This window comes from Thermobia domestica, chromosome 6 (genome assembly GCF_964235325.1).
Source record: "Thermobia domestica chromosome 6, izTheDome1.hap1.1, whole genome shotgun sequence".
Lineage (NCBI taxonomy): Eukaryota > Metazoa > Arthropoda > Insecta > Zygentoma > Lepismatidae > Thermobia > Thermobia domestica.
Window position 1 is genome coordinate 190015416 of NC_137459.1, and position 16258 is coordinate 190031673.

The 16258-nt window shown below is 35.8% G+C and overlaps 2 protein-coding genes across 7 annotated transcripts in view; both read right to left on the reverse strand.

Moving 5' to 3' along the window:
- The window catches only part of LOC145688371 (SPRY domain-containing protein 3-like), a 45466-nt gene extending 40509 nt beyond the window's left edge, over positions 1 to 4957 (reverse strand). For 2 of the 6 annotated variants that reach the window (XM_081762533.1, XM_081762529.1), the window contains exon 1: positions 4663 to 4901. The gene's annotated coding sequence lies outside the window, so the exon portion shown is untranslated. Of the gene's footprint in view, positions 1 to 4201; positions 4303 to 4662 lie in introns of all 6 variants that reach the window. The other 4 variants (XM_081762531.1, XM_081762530.1, XM_081762532.1 and 1 more) reach the window with 4 other exon arrangements.
- A 1694-nt stretch (positions 4958 to 6651) lies between these two features.
- On the reverse strand, positions 6652 to 7425 carry LOC145687400 (zinc finger MYM-type protein 1-like). Its single transcript, XM_081760857.1, has one exon. It carries the CDS (start codon positions 7423 to 7425, stop codon positions 6652 to 6654), a length of 774 nt encoding a protein of 257 aa, XP_081616983.1.
- Positions 7426 to 16258: the final 8833 nt, after the last annotated feature.

Genomic DNA, 16258 nt, shown 5'->3' on the forward strand with positions numbered 1-16258 from the left:
AATCAAAACACTCAGAAGGAAATCGTACCCCAGGAATGGGGTAAAAGTGATTGCTTGCTAACAATTTTCATATTTTTCCTACATATTGCCTATCGTTCTATCAAAAATCCTCAACTACTCCACACAGATATGCTATCTTCAGAGAAAAATTTCGAAGATATTTATGCATATCTTTTATACATCATCATCTACAGATGAAAACATTTTATTAACAAGACAACAAACATTGAATTCACCACTAAGAAGCTCAGCCTTCCTCCCATGAAATGTATGTACGTAAATCGTGTGAATATTATTTAGCTTACGGAGGATAGGAAAATACGTATACCCAGTCTATTATTCAGCTTTTTAATAGATATTATCATTAGGTTACATTGTAAAACACAATAGTAAATTGCGCAAAGAAACAAAAGCATAAGAAGGGAATGGAGCAGCAGACACAAAGAAAGGTTACTTTTTTTAAAAAAATGGAAGTGTATATTTAAGAAGGATTTATTAGTATCAATAAGGTACACGAAAGCAACTGTAACTCACCATAATTCTTGTACAGTCGCATGCAAATTTTCTACACATCGAGGAAACGTAATTCGCTTATGTAATTTATGGAAAGCACGGTTCTAGATGGATTCTAATTGTTCCTGTTCCTAATATGTTCTTTTATATTTCGTTAATCAGTTCTTTTGTGCTTAATTGTCATACATTACGCAAAAAAATAAATAAAATAAATAACATAAAAATAAAATAAAATAAAAAAATCCCTGTTACTAAACAACTGATTCGCTTTTTCTAATCCAAGTACGTAACGTTAAATTATTGATCTAGATCAATCACTTCCAACTGGCCAATGTATGAGTAAGCGCATGGTTTTGCAAGTTTCGTAAAGAAATGAAATGAAATCTTTAGTTTTACGTTCCACGGTTATGCCGGTTAGGCTAAAGAAGACGGTGATAATGAGAGATGAGTGAAATGGTGGAATGAAGAAAGTGGGAGGAAACGGGAGAACCCCGAGAAAACCCACGAGCACGGTGTTTGTCCACCACAAAGTCCACACGGCGCGAGCTGGGATCGAACCAGGGACCCCAAGCACCGGAGGTGAACGCTCTACCACTGAGCCACCGCGCCCCCTAAGTTTCGTAAAGAATAGAGAAACAGAATGAGAAAGGAGGGAAGGGGATTACGTGGGAGACCAAGCGTTGGCAATGCACGCACAGTCATGGGTGCACTAGTAGTAGTCATAGGTGCCTGAATAGTAGTCATGAGTGTATGAGTGGTATGCCTGAAAAACCACTGCCTACACTATCGATGTCCTTGTTTGCCTGATACCACTAGCTCTTCTCAGCGTTAGGTTACCTAGCAGCTCCTTCCCGTCAAAAAGAGAAGGCGATAAGCACACCGTGGCATCACAGAACATTCAGTTGAAAATGACTGCTCCAGATAATAATACAGTAACATTTAGCAGCAATTTCTATTGGCGTCTTTAAAGTTTCTATGACAACTTGTGGAATAAGTATTATGTAAACTTTTAAATATACGAGTGATGGAGCGATAGAGTTTTACTTTTGTTTTATGTGAAAGCCACAAACGTTCTTGTTAAAGAAGAATTAACTACATAGACCGAAAGTGACACAAATTAATAACGATGCAATGAGAATCTGTAATACAGGAAAGAAAGAAAGGAAAAAGAATAAAACTTTCATGTGAAACTATTCCATCAAATCATTGGCTCGTGATTTGTTTAATACAGACGATATAGTACTAGATTTCTGTTTCGGAGTTGTTCTATTGAAAAATATACCATTGAAACAATTGACAGTACAATTCAACTAAATATCTGAAAACATTATACTAGTCGAATATCTACTGATATAAACCTACATTGAATTCACTGAAAAGTAATGTTTGTAATGAAGAGGTTCTCCTATTGACATGACTTGGACTGCAAGGAACATGACCTGTCTTATTGGGGATCAGTTCTGGAACTTTTATAAATTTTCTTGACTAGAATCAATTTATACAGGAAGTATTGCTCACTACATAGCTACACTTGAAAGTATTGAATAGTGAACTGTAATATATGTTTCTTACACCAGCCAATTGAATTCTATTTACATAATAAATGAAGTGGAAGTTCCTTAGTAATTTATATGTGACTTCTATTCTTATTAATTTGATTTTATAACTTCGTATGTCATATACATAAAACTACACAACTAAATAGACTAGAATAGGATAGTTCGCAGTAAAATACAATTTTAAGGAACATTATTAGGCTACATTACATTAGGTAGGATTTCTACTTACGGATGTACACGACATTATGGTTTAAGTTGTTCCGAGTACTGTGATTTGTTTACATGACAGTTCATGTATCCAAGTCACTTGTAAACGGAGCATTGAACAATGTCTGCCATAAATTATAATTCTGTGTACATAACCCGAAACCCTATTAAAATAGTCAATTTATTTCGAAGTTATTTGCAAAGGAAAATCTAGTGGCAGAAAATTTGCTTCCGACTGTACAAGGAACTCAATAATTGAGACACTAATTTCGTAGGCGATCATTCGTGTGGCGGAAGGTTGCATTTCATTCCAACACCACTTTATGAAATCAGATTCTTCGAGTATTATCTGCGTATAATTTTCGTGTACTTTTCAGCGCTAACCTGCTTTGAACTACGTAAGGGTCATTAATCACTTTTTCAGATTAATGTTTTCTTTCCGTATGATTTACAGAATGATCGTGCTAGAATTTAAGCGTAGTCTATATAAAAGCAATATATACATGCATAAAATAATGATTAAATTGATTATATTAACATCAGTAAAATATTGAATCAAAATATTCAAAGCAATTGAACATACATTATAATTTACATTTTTATAAGCTTCAAACTCTTGAATATCTGAAAATATGCTAAGACGCTGACGAATTTCAATAATAGTCATCTCACTTACTTTAAATTCTGAGCTGCAGATAAAAAAATAGTCCGTCATATTAAAAAGGCTTTTTTTTTTCTTTCTTTAAATAATTCCCCGAGATGTTCTGGACTGTTATTACTCCAGCGCATGCTTAAATAATTCCCTAAAGATTGATAATATGAGTGCAAACTGATACCCACTGCTGGTAATTACGTGTTATCCTAATATGTGCAAGTATTTCATCACGACATTTACTTGTAGTACCGTAGAAATTATTTCCTAAAGTAAGAGTTGCATTCATCGGTGCAAATTTACTTCATCTTACGGCTATCAATATGCGTCCGGACGTATGCTATAGAAACGACTGTGCAGAAATCATAAACTACCTTTTACCAGTTGGAAGAAAAAAAAAAAAAAGTACGCTAACAGAGTCGGAGCACAGGCGCAGCAGGCGCGTCAGCGACAGTGGTTATGGGTATAAACAAGGATAGTGCCAAAACACTTGATACTGCATACAATCACATAAGTTAGAGTACTTGTAATTCCACTCCTGTAAACATAACCTACAAGTTTTCCACATTGTTTAGAAATACTCTTTCGTTGGGATTTAGTATGTTATATAGTTGTCTTTCATATGTACCCTTTTATTTTAACCCTGGTTTAGCCCTAGCAATGGTTTCACACTTGTAAACATGAAACACGTGTTTCCTACTGAAATCATACCCTACCCAATTCTCTTTCATATTGCACTCACTGTTTTTAACCGCAAAATTACTATTTTTATGACGGACTATTCTTAATCAGTACCAATTCTGATTCCTTAAAATCCTTTACAATTTCTACTTCTACGAAGTGCAAGGAATTTTCAGGAATCAGAATATAAAAATGAGATGATTACCGAATATGAGATTTTGTATTTTCTGGAATTGAACATATTCGTGATCGTGACCGAGGAAGAATGCTTATGTATAAACATACTCTCTTCGCGCAGGGTCACATAAATCGTTCATGATAAATATATAATACTGTTGCTCAGCGTTGAGAATATTAAAAAATCAGGTACGATACAATATCTTGCAGTCGGAGCATGCATGTCTTGGCGTAAAGTAATATGCGTGCAAGTATGTGATTTATTTATTAAAAACAAAAACAGTTCTAGTATTCTATGTTAGACAACAAATAATCTCTCTTTGTTATGGGAAGTAACTTCATCATGTTAGCTGGCTTGTTGGTGAAAGCACATCTTTTCATTAAGACTGTTATGGTGCTCGTGCAAACTTACCTGTGTTTTTGACTTGTGTAATGCACAACCTCCTCACTTCCAGGTGTCATTTTCTATTTGTTGTCAAATCATTTTAAAATACAGCAATTTAGGCCTAGTACCTGGATGAAAAGTCATTCATATATAAAACCCGATCACACAGACATACAATCACTATTATTAAGATTCAAACACACAAACTGGGCATATGCAACTACAAATAGCTGCAGAAATGATAGTTATAAAAAACGACGAATTCCTTAACTAATTCCTGGATTAAATACTTAGAAAATAACTTATGTTATTCTATTAAGTAATTATAGTCACGAAGTTACGTGGTGTAACTGCACAGTATTATTGTTATTAAAATAAACATATTCCTAAAAACAACAAATCAAAACACAAAACCAATGTCAAACACTCCATTAATGAACTTTTGTAATACACAACATTTAAAGCAAAAAGGAAGATAGCTTGATTACCTCTAACACACTTATGTAAATATATTATGAAACTTCTGATTGCTGAACAAAATACAGCGTTTAATCAATATAGCCTTTATTGTGGCATATAACTAGTGACGATACTTCTTACTCACTGAAAGTTCACAGGAAACTAAATTTTCTTTAAAAAATAGACTTACGAGATACTTTTCACATGAAAACAATTCTTATACAAAAATCCAAACAACTTGACATCACATGAAATACAAAACAGATGACTTCTACATCGCGCAAAATTGCCTTCGAATTCCATAGCAAAGACTCTCAAAGCAAGTTCCTCACCTTCGTCTTTTTTCATAGAACAAGCTAAAGTGCTCACCATATGGAGGAATATTAGGTAAAGAACACAGGGCCACATACCGCAATGGTTAGCGTCAACGCAACGCAACTCAATAATTTTCGATTTAATTCGCGACAGGCCCGTAGCCAGCCTGATTGCTTAGGGCGGGCAATGATGAATACTGAAGGGGCAATGGCAGGGACCTCAAGGAACACAAAAACTCTTTCTATCTCTAATCTCTCTCTCTCTCTCTCTCTCTCTCTCTCTCTCTCTCTCTCTCTCTATATATATATATATATATATATATATATATATATATATATATATATATATATATATAGTTTTTGTTCCTTGTGGGGCTTGTCGTTGTCAATGTCTATGTTCATTTATATATTTATTTATTATTTATGGAATCTATAAGAAAGTTGAAACACCTTATTATGCTGATAAATATTACAGTACCAAATCCACGACTATCAAATATCACCATTCACAGTTTTTTTTATAAAAATGGTGGTATATAATTCAATATATATTTTAACACACTAAGTAGTACTAAAAGTAAAATATATATATATATATATATATATATATATATATATATATATATATATATTAGGAACATTTATTAACTGTTATCTAAATTAGAGTATTTTGGAACTACAATACTTTTATTACAAATAAATTATGGAATATTTTTATATATAAAAATTAAGAAACAACCCTGACATAAGTAAAATAAATATTTTTTACAGTCCTTATGTAAGTAATTACATCAAAAGGAGTTTACGTGAGCACTTAGCAAATTCAATTACAAGCTGGTCTAGATCTAGTGCACGCAGAATATCTTTGTTGTAAGCCAGGAGAACGAGGTCCGATTTTCTTTCATGTCCCATAGACAGACGTTGAGGTGGAAGGAGAGCTGTCAGATGTGAGAAGCAGTTTTCGACCGTGGACGTAGAAGACGAAATAATTAGAGCAGCTTCTGTAAGCATCTTTAGGCCCGGGAGATGATGTCTTGTTGATCAGTCGATTTGCTAGATCTACTTCCTGCTTCAAATTCTGAAGCACTTTGCAATGCAGGTCTTTGTACTTTAGAACATCACACAGAGGTTTCAAATTTTCTTCTTTCCTTTTCTCGCTCAGTAAGTGGTGAATGGCACCAACCACAGCTGTCCCTGTCTCACTGCATCTGCTCCGAATCTCTTCGACAAAGATATCGAGAACTTCGCAGAATAATCTTTTCAGCTCCTTCTCGTCTTCTTTTCCTTTCTCCAAATTTATGCCTTCCAAATCAACAACCGAATCAGCTAAGTGACTGGGGAGTGTGCATTTGCGTTTCAATGGTTGCTGAATCGAAGTGTTTAAGGCATATGCCTTCATTGTATCGTGAAGGATATTTTCAAATATTCCTTCGTCTTGCCGGCGAGACCTGAGCTGTTCCGTTACCGATCCTATTAACTTCACAGCGGCATCAATGTCCAAATCTCTTCTTTGTAGCAGTGCGTTTGTCGGTTTTATATATCCAAGAACCCTGAACATGAGCTCAGTAAGGAAATAGAAAGTCTTAGTGGAGATCTGATGTAGTAAGCCAGTAGCTTCAACTTTCATTGAGGCGTGTTCTTCACGGGAAGTTTGAATTGCCACCAGTGCGCTTAATATGTGAAACCTGTCGTCATGAATTACAGTCACTGTGTCAAGATGTCCAGTCCAACATTGTTCCAACAATCGCTTTTTAAACTCCTTCCTGCGTAATCAGCTGCAACGCGTCCTTTTCTGGAAAAGTAATATAGTTGTTGACAAATATCAAAGAACTCTTTCAGTTGAGGAATTGTGTCAATGGCTCTACAAATAACTAAATGTAATTGGTGATTGAAACAGTGAACAAACAAAATGTTCCTCTTCAAATCCTCAGACAAAAGAGCTTGCACTCCATTTTTCTGTCCACTCATGACAGGTGCTCCATCATAGCACTGTTCTATTATCGTGTTGGTTTTGAATTCTACTTTTCTTAAACAATCTAAAATGGTGCTGGCAGCGTCTTGTTTGCCCAACTTCAGTATAGCTACACATCTTTCTTGCACTTTAAAATTCACAAGATACCTAATTGCGACAGACACATCTTCGATTCGTTGCTTGTCTCTGGTTTCATCTGCAAGTAATGAACAAAATGTACTTTCGTTTGCTTCATTTACTATTTTCCTCTTAACAGATTCTGCCATGAAATGATTTATCTCATTCTGAATATCCGGACTAGTGTATGTTGCATTGGCAGAGATAGTTTTGACAATTTCTGCTAATTTCGGATCTTTACGAATACTAAATTCAAACAAATTTAAGAATAAACCACTTGATAGTTTTCCGAGTTGCTCACATCCAGAATCACCCCTAAAGAACAACTGATTCACAGCCAAGAATTGAATAACTTCCATCACACTTTTCACATAGTACCTATTATTCATAATTACATCACTACACACCTTCTTCACGACCGTTTCGCCCGAGTCCTCACGTTTCCGTTGCTCTAAGTAGGAAGTCACAGCGTGCGTATGAGTTTCAGAATCGGCGTGACGAGAAAATCCCTTATTTTTCTCAGTTGCATGTTTCCAGTCTCTGAAACCATCTGCACAAATGAGGGATCACCGTTTCTTGATGGATGTTTCCGGCATGGGAAGCAAAAGGCAGCATCTAACATAACAGAATACTCGAGCCAATCCCACGTTTTGTACCATATTGGACAAAATCGTCGAATTGAACCAGAAATGCTGGAACCTGGAAAATTTGCAAAATGCGGCTGAGCAGGTTTTGTATCGCCAAGGTCTGATACATGGTGGAAATCAACACCAACATGGTAGAAATCAGATGTTTGACGTTTAGTTTCTTCTTGATCTTCTACACATATTGATACAGATGACCCTGCTTCTGAATTAGTTTCATTTTCGATAACTTTTGCACCAAAAAATGACTTGATGGATGCCTGCTTCATATTTATGGCGTTATAATAGTCAGTAGAGTAATTGGAAACGTTTTGCTAGTTACATTTGCCTGTAGTTCATTTTGTACTCTTTTTGTTTCCTTCTGGAAATTCGCTAAGCACTCTACTTCTTACTATTGCGCTCAATTATAATGATGTGTGACAAAATCTTTTTTAAATAATAGGTTCGGTGTTCTGCTGCCTTGATTTTTTTCTCTGAGTGCATATAAGGAACAAATGGTAAACAAATCGTGAAACAAATGGTTCGGGGCCACTCAGAAAACACAAAGTGAGCCGATGCAAACTGCTATTTAGAAACATTTTACAATCATTGATTTATTTTCGTGGGTGCTCCCGGCAAAGACTCAAATAACGTGAAAAACAGCATTGTTGCCGCTTTTACAATAAACAAAACTTCCATTCTAGAGGCGCATGTACGTTTTCTTCAGACACCACAGTTTCGGTACCAGTTTCGTATATGAGACATGCGTTTTCCTTGCACTGTAAGGAACATGGACATGTTGCATGTTTTACACGTTAATTACAGGCACACGTGGGACATGTACTGTCAAGTCGGCAAAACAATTTTTTTTTTTTTTACCTGCAATGTTACACATGCACAAGCCAGGCACTCACATTCATGTAACATAGCCTGTTTTCGGGTCAATTTACATACGGAAACGTCTGGCGAGGTACATTTGCCTGTAGTTCATTTTTTACTCTTTTTGTTTCCTTCTGGAAATTCGCTAAGCACTCTACTTCTTACTATTGCGCTCAATTATAATGATGTGTGACAAAATCTTTTTTAAATAATAGGTTCGGTGTTCTGCTGCCTTGATTTTTTTTCTCTGAGTGCATATAAGGAACAAATGGTAAACAAATCGTGAAACAAATGGTTCGGGGCCACTCAGAAAACACAAAGTGAGCCGATGCCGGTAACATAGCCTGTTTTCGGGTCAATTTACATACGGCTATTCTTTGGAAGGGCATCTTGTCCAACGCCTTGAATGTTTGTTGTGGTTGTGATTCTTCAAACTCTTGGAATGAGGAAGAGTAATACATGGGAGATTATTGAGTATATCTGGCAATAAGAATAACTGTTATTTTTCGTAGAAATATACGCCACGTTCAATTTCATTTGTTAGTAGTAGTAAATGCACGCTAAGTTCAATTTTATTTAGTAAATAAAATTACAAGATTTTCCTATTTGGGATTTGCTGAAACAATTTGAAACTTCTGGACAACGTCCTTTTTAGAACCGAAAAATATTTTAGAGCGGGCATTGCCCGCTCTAGCCCCTCCCTGGCTACGGGCCTGATTCGCGATAATAGGCATAACAATTAAAACTGATAGTTGGAGGCTTTGTTTTGTTACACTACGCAATTTCTGTGAATGTTAGTACGGAACAACGCTAAGAAAAATTCACTTAACCAAATTTTGCAAAAGACTTTTGAACATTTCTAAAACATTATTTTCTTCATTATACGGTCACGCGTAAATTCGATATGTTTACTGGAACCATTGCAATTACCGGAATTTCTGTTTGCATAAAGACGAAACCAGCTTGTGAAAATGTCTACAATGTCTAATAGTGCACTAGGAATATATTGTAATGCACATAGACACAACAGATGGCAGGATTTCTACTCGTGTAAATGTCAGAAAATTCATACGTTATCTCGAAAGTTTACACTAACGTCATGCGCTATTCGTTGCTGGGTATATATGTCAAATATCTCGCACAAAGCTTTGGACATAACATAGAATAACTACTAATACAGTTCCCATTGTTATAGCGTTATCGTTATATGCTCTTAAAACAACCCTCGTACATATAGAAGAATTTCTTGGAAATAGTGCTAGGCGAGATATAATTCTTGGAAACGTAGAACTGCAAAGTTCCTTTCTCGCTTTTGTTTGAATGTGTGTGTGTGTTTGTCGCTCATATCCCCCTTTGCATAGCCTAATTTGGAAACAGAATTTAGAACAGCGTGGCTCTTTCCCCACCTCTGTACAAGCTGAATTGCGAAGCAACGAAGTATATTTTATAATTTGCATAGTTTATAACTAAAAGTTATTCATTTCAACGCGTGTATAAGTGTAATCAATATACTGTTAATAATGTAATAATTAATCAATTAGTTCCAATGAGAGTAGTAACCAGTGCTGTAGTCCTAAAATTTTCAGACGGTATACGCTGGTTTGATTACTGTTTTATAGTCTAAAAGCATTTCATGCTATTTTCCTGACGACACTCCTTACTTCACACCATTAATAACATAAATGAATGTAGGTATGGAGAAGAAACCAACTCACTCCAAGAAGGAACAGAAAAAAATCGCGCCAGAAGTAAGAAAATTGTGTCCAAATTTAACTCTATAAAATCATTAAGAAATGATTTTTTGAATTAATAGGTTCTGTATTGCCCAAAGTTAAGTATTATCATTGGCGTGATATTGAAAATATTCATACCTTAGTTTAAAAAATACCGTAAGACGGGGTTACTTTGCACAAAATATGAAAAGAGTTTCAGTCCTCTGTCGGTAAAACCATGAACTGTAAAGAGGCAGCTTTAACTGCCACTATAAGATAGAACATCTAACTGTATTTTGGCTATAATGTTTTCGGTTAACATCAGTTCTAATAACACGGAGGGTTTGTTTGTTGTAGAGGTATGGAAAGAAGTCACTGTAAAGGCCGACAAAATTTGAAAGATATCACGTACAAGATTTTCCGTCAAAGTTAAGTCAGTTTCGTAGAATACCACTGTTCGGACCGATCGTTCTTCCTTGAAGATCTTCTTTAAATAGTATTTTTTCCTCCAGCAGAGGGCTCCGGGGTTCACTTTTGTCAACCCTCGGAATTTCCTTCTTTTCGGGCGGCCAAATGTATGTTTAAAAAGGAGCCATTAGTTGTTGCTTTTGTGTGTGCGCGTCTCTATGATGGTCCTCAAGTGTGAGAGAGATGCGACAAGTGTTTGTTCTTTGTGAGTGTTTTTACATGTTTCGAGTGAAAAATTATCTATCTAAAACATAAAGAAACTCGCGAACAATTCAAAATTGAGAATAGCAGACAATATCGTTTTACATAGGCTATTCAACTTGTATTCTTTGTTTAGCTGTATAATTTTACTTCTATTATTAATTAAAGCTTTAAAATGACAAACTGTCGTTTGGTGAGAAGCTTATACAACTACTATGTATAATGGGATTTTGATACAATAGTTGAAATTGAAATGTGATACGTTTTTAAGTCATAAAAAAGTAAAACCTGGAGAAGGCTGTTTCAGCCTCTACTCAGGGTTACTTTGCACAGGTCCAAAATGCCCCTGAGATAGAAAATTATTACTACTGAAACCTCCTGCATTCTAAGTTTAGGTAGATTCCGGAATTAATTTCTTGTTGGAAACCAAATTATGAACAGTGGCGGATCCAGAAAAATAGTTTGAGAAGGGCTTCATTCATAAATGCTTCTTCTTCTTCTTTTTTTGAAACCATTAGACTTTAAGGGGGGGCTTGAAGCTTATACGCATAGGAATGACTAACATTAGATTTTTCTAAAAAGAAATCGTGCAATTTGGGTGGGCTTCAGTCTGAAAATCCCAAACCCCGTAAATCTTCCACTGATTACGGTTGGGATGATATTCTTAGACATAAGGAATAACTAAGGCAAATAAGTTCACGGGGATTGTTTTTTCTGTTCCTGAGTTGGGATTTTTGTGGGACATATGCGAAACAATTAGAATTTGGTTCCTGTACCGGTACCAGAAAATACTGTACATAATTTTCTTTAAAAATATTGGTAATTCATACAAAGTATCGATACTGGAACCCTCATGGTAATATCAATATTTGTAGACAGCATGCAGTTTTGTGAAGAAAGCAAAATGTATAAATACTAAAGGGAAAATACTGCACAGAAACATTATGTTCGTATGTTGAACATACTTTTTTGTATGCTGTGCAAAGTAACCCCAGCTGTGGGGTTACTTTGCACCAAAGTTTATATTTCAATAACTATGGTTGTACTGAATGTTTACTAGTGAACTTGCACTAATGTTTTCCTTATATATCTAGCTATTATATGTTTAAAATACAGTGTTCTAAATCATTACGTTTGTAAGTTACATGTGATTTTGTTTAAAATTGCTTAAATCTTGTGCAAAGTCTTACGGTACCGATTAAGTTTGGTTCTCTTTAGCAGAGAACAAGATTTTAAGCAATTGAAACATCACAGCCATCGACCTTCAAAATGCTTGGATATCCTGTCAGAACAAAAATCCGCCGTTTTGCATCGATCTATCCAGCTAATCCTAAAACTAACAATTTTGGGTTTTAATTCCTGCCTGTATAATAACATCCAAATAATAGTAGCTAGTAACAACAGTAACGATGAAAACCTTCGATAAAATATAAGACCTGGCACTAACCTTGATAAAGTCTTTCCTGAAAGCTACTTGCTCGTGGCCACCGGTTACCATTTGGTACCAAAATGATCACCATCCTCTTAGATATTGATCAACGCCAATATCATCTCTCTATTGCTTACGTTTCCCGACATATGGCTCCTTAAATCTCCCGAAACCGGCACTTATTTGGCCAATATCTCGGAAACGGCAAGAGTGACGCGAAAAATTTCATCTCTTTCTCAGATCGTTTTCGATGCTCTATCGAATGGAGGGCACAAAATTGAAAAATTTGCAAATAACAGACAGACAGACACACGCAGACATACACACACAGAGACCGACAGAAGAAGATAGAGAATTGAGTAATGAACTGTTTAAAGTTCGTTGAAAAGGTGGTAAAGTCACTTTATCGTTGGAGTCATGGCCGGATTAAATAAATATCAATGAAACGAAAGTAGAAAAGAATATACGGTTTGAAGCAGAAGGTACACTCTAATGACTAATATTAAACAGAGGGTATATGCAGAGTCGTTCCGACGCGTGATTACTGCCATACTAAAGAACTCGACTAACATATGTTTCCTGCAAAAGTAAGACCTTTAGTATGACGCTAATCATACGTCAAAATGACTCTGCATAAGGCAGTGAATGTTTTGCTAGGAATATTTTCTTAACAAGAAGTGCATTCATACGCGCCTACTGTTTGGGAAAAGGACAATGTTCCGGGCAGAGGGACTCTGAGTACGACACAACCTGGATTGAAGTGTGATTTGTCCCACTTAAATGCGTTATTTTAAATAATAACTTTACATAATGTTCATTACTAAGTGTTAATGCTTATTAAGTGGCAGAAAATCTATTTTAAAAGTGTTACGTACCTTCTTATATGATTCGTCAACCTGAAGTACTATGTAAGATCGAGTCCTCTGGATCAGACGGGACGTGAGAAAAGTGGAAAATTCATCAAAAAGTGGAATAAAGTGTCGCCGTTACTATTAACGTTGAAACGAATAATATAAAACATTCAGATTTCACAAAATATTTTAACTTGTGAAATAATATGAATGTTTGGCCAATATTGATTTTTCCTTGGAATGTCTAAGGTTAAATAAGATTTCTTTCTAATTTCCTCATGATATCGATTGCTCTATAGAGAGTGAATGATATCTTGTACCTAATGTTTTATTCGTCGCAGAGGCATGGAATTTTTTTTTTTATTTTCTGCTGTTTGTTACACGGATATTTTTCAAACAAACCAGAGCATTTGTAGAATGCCTTATCTAGTTATCAACCAACCAACCTTAATAGTATTGTTGGTTGTCTAACGTAGAAGGATATGAAAATTGGAAGTGTGTATGAACTTTTGCTGGTATACATACATTATTGCTGTAGGGGCAGGTGTCCCAATCTTTGAGGGGCATTATTTGTTAAGATTTTAATGTACTTGGAACTAGGTTAAGATATTGTCTTGCATTCTTTGGGGATTGTGTTGTAGGGGCAGGTGGTACCCTTTCCAAAGGAACACTATATTAAAATCAACAAGCAGAGCTGGGAATGGCAAACAAGTTTCGCAAAGAAAATTCATCGCCAAAAAATCTAGCCCGCACTGGCAGAGTCATGTTATACACGAACAAGAGTATAGAGTAAAATCGACTATTGCGAGGCTTCGTTAAAGTTCTAGGAAGGGTAGAAATGTGAGATTTAGAATTTGAGGCGATATTTGAGAGACGTGCTCATACACCAAATTCGCATTTCTAACTCCAACCATATTCGAGTACTGAACCCCTAAATGTAGAGTTTTCGAACTCAATATTTCGCTCATTGACACAGACATGGAACATCCGTAAAGTGTTGCACGCCGATTTCAACGAAATTTTGCAGGTAGATACTAGACACAAAATAGTGACCCATATTTTTTTGCTTCTGCGGGAAATCGGTTTGAAGGGGCCTAAGACCCTCCCGAAGTATTTTCTAAACAGCTTGAAATCTCCAAACGAACATGAGCAATTTGCAGAAAAAGGCGTATACACATACTAGATAGAAAATTAAGGAATACGGGTTTTTCTTTTGTGTGAAAAAACGGTTGCATGGAGAATAGCGGTCACCATTTAAATATCTCCAAAAATAATGACAAAGGCGAAATTCGACAAAGGGATACAAGCGATTCCGAGGAAACTATGCATGCAGACACTAGACTCAAAAGTAAGAAATACGTATTTTTTCGTTTCTGCGGAAAAACGGTATGAAGGGACCTAAGCCCCTCCGGAAATATTTTCAAAAAAGCTTGAAATCTCCAAAAGAACATGATCAATTTACAGAAAAAGGCACATATTACACAGAAAATTAAGGAATGTGGGATTTTTCTTTTGTGTGAGGAAATGGTTGCAGAAGGAGGAACGTCCTCTATTCGAATATCTCCAAAAATAATGACAAAGGCCAAAATCGAAAAAGGTTACAAGCGATTCCAAAGAAACTATGCATGCAGGTACTAGACTTAAAAGTGAGGAACATGTATTGTTTCGTTTCTGCGGAAAAACGGTTTGAAGGTGCCTAAGCCCCTCTCGAAATATTTTCAAAAAAGCTTGAAATCTCCAAAAGAACATGAGTAATTTGCACAAAAAGACGTATACACATAGTAGATAGAAAATTGAGGAATACGGGTTTTCCCTTTTGTGTGAAAAAAACGGTTGCAGGAGGAACAACGGCCACCATTTAAATATCCCCAAAAATAATGACAACGGCCAAATTCGACAAAAGGGTACAAGCGTTTCCGAGGAAACTATGCATGCAGATAGTAGACTTAAAAGTAAGAAATACGTAATTCTCTTTTGTGTGGAAAAACTCTTTGAAGGGGAGTAAGCCCCTTTCGAAATATTTTCAAAAAGTTCTAAATCTCCAAAGCCTCACAAACAATTTGCAGAAGTTTCCAGCATATATATCGCATACACAACATATATTTTTGGGGCCCGTATATCTTTCTATTACGAGCTAATGTATATGTCCCACTCATGGAGAAACTACACGTAAAAGAAAGAACTTCTGAAACGTCATACGAATATCTTACGTCTCACATAGGAAGCTGTTAAAGCGTCATTACTGAACAAACAATGCGAGAGATGTGTATTTTGAAGAACCGTTTCAAAGGTTGAGTGTATATAATTGGGCAGCAGAAGATATGAAACTGTATTATGAAATATGTATAATGGTATCTTTTAGTAGCAAGCCTACGAGGTGGTCATGCTCATCGCTGCATATAAGTTCTAGTGATAGTAATTTTGTCTGTGTGTGCAAAACATAGGACCGATAATTGACAAGGCGGTGTGCAATTATACTTATCTGGCCCTTGGCTTGTGCAATAACTTCTTTACTTGTGATAATGATACATGAATACCACAAAAGAACACTTCAAGATAATGAGCCACACGTGCAAAATGATATATCAATATCAACCTTGTGTACATATTACGTTATTTCAGTCGCAATATGTAACCACTGTAATTTTGCCTGTTTTCTCTTCTTTGCTAGTTTAATGCATTTCTGGTCGAACCACGGTTTGCTCCTACGTGTTTCCGCGTCTCCCAATTTTTCTTTTGCTGAAATTTTAATACTATCTCTAGTCTCAATCCAAGTGTCCTCAACACTAGTGCGCTCCTAATCTTCTAAAGTCGAGAATCAATTCGAAACTTCAATCTGGTATTCCTCTTTTAGCTGGCTTTTATCTAATTTCTTTAAATTAAATCTCTTCGTTTTCGGAGAATGAATATTACCTTTATTCAACGATAATCTCTCTCGTATTATCGCTGCTACCAGGTAGTGATCAGTGTCACAATCAGCCCCTCTAAACGACCGAACATTAATTATGCTAGATTTCCTTCTTCTGTCTACTAAATGTGATCAATTTGATTATGTGTTT

What these genes read in the sequence shown, in the direction of transcription:
- LOC145687400 (XM_081760857.1), bottom strand. Translation starts at nt 7,425, where the DNA reads ATGAATAATAGGTACTATGTGAAAAGTGTGATGGAAGTTATTCAATTC.